Genomic DNA, 1,109 nt, shown 5'->3' on the forward strand with positions numbered 1-1,109 from the left:
CCCGACTAAGATAAACACGCCAGCAGCAAGGAGAAAAATTTTGTCGATCCAAGTGTCACCACAGGCCACATTGAGGACAGAGAGGATTTCACAGAAGAAGTGGTTTATTGCCTGGGGCCCACAGAAGGGTAACCTTAGAAAGAGAATTAGATGTACCAGAGACAGGGAAAATCCACAAGCCCAGCAAGCAATGGCCAGGACCGTGCACACTCTCCAGTTCATGATGGTGGTGTACTGGAGAGGATGGCAGATCGCCACAAACCTATCATAGGACATCACCATCAAAATCAAGCACTCTGTATCAGCAAAAATCAGAAAGCAATACATCTGCAGAGTGCATGAGACAAAGGAGATAGTTTTTTTGTGTTTCACGAGGTTTTCCAGCATATTGGGCAAATTGCTGGAAGCGTAGGCTATGTCAATGACGGCCAGGTGAGAAAGGAAGAAGTACATGGGGGTGTGCAGTCTGCGGTCCAGCCAAATGAGTCCCAAGATCATGCCGTTTGCTGTCAGGTTGAAGACATATAACAGGGAGAAGACACAGAAGAAGAGCACTTCCACCTCTTCACTGAGCTGGAATCCCACCAGGATGAACTCTGTGCCCCATGACTCATTGCCCCCCATTCTTCAATGACACTCTCTGAAGGACTGGAGTGTGACAGAAAGTTGGAGCTGGAGAGCAATGGAAATTGGAGTTATCTCACGTGAACTCAGGGGACGCTTGTATGCTTGTCCCTACTTCACTTACTCTTTTCCTCTAATGGTTCTTTGCTTTTAAACTTTTTATTATGAATTAATTCAAGTTTTAAGATAATTATGAAGAAATGTAAACAATGCCAGTACAGCTGACCCTTAAACAATGCAGGGGTTAGGGGTGCTGAATCCCTGCACAGTCAGAAACCTGTGTATGACTTTTGACATCCCCAAAACTTAACTACCAATAGCCCACTTTTGACTGGAAGGAAGCCATATGGATCACAGTCAGTTGATACATACTTTTCACATTATAGTTATTTTATACTGTCTGCTTACAATAAAGTAAACTGGAGAAAGGAAAATGTTATTAAGTAAAACTGTAAGGAAGAGAAAATACATTTACAGTATTTATT

At 43.0% G+C, this 1,109-nt stretch overlaps 1 protein-coding gene across 1 annotated transcript; it reads right to left on the reverse strand.

The window, feature by feature from the left end:
- Positions 1-6: 6 nt before the first annotated feature.
- On the reverse strand, positions 7-698 carry LOC102889960 (olfactory receptor 2A5-like; the record flags this gene model as incomplete). The annotated part of the gene is made up of 1 exon (XM_015599439.2): positions 7-698. A coding segment is annotated over exon 1 (618 nt), but the record flags the coding sequence as incomplete, so codon positions are not given.
- Positions 699-1,109: the final 411 nt, after the last annotated feature.

This window comes from Pteropus alecto, unplaced genomic scaffold, assembly GCF_000325575.1.
Source record: "Pteropus alecto unplaced genomic scaffold, ASM32557v1 C18321404, whole genome shotgun sequence".
Lineage (NCBI taxonomy): Eukaryota > Metazoa > Chordata > Mammalia > Chiroptera > Pteropodidae > Pteropus > Pteropus alecto.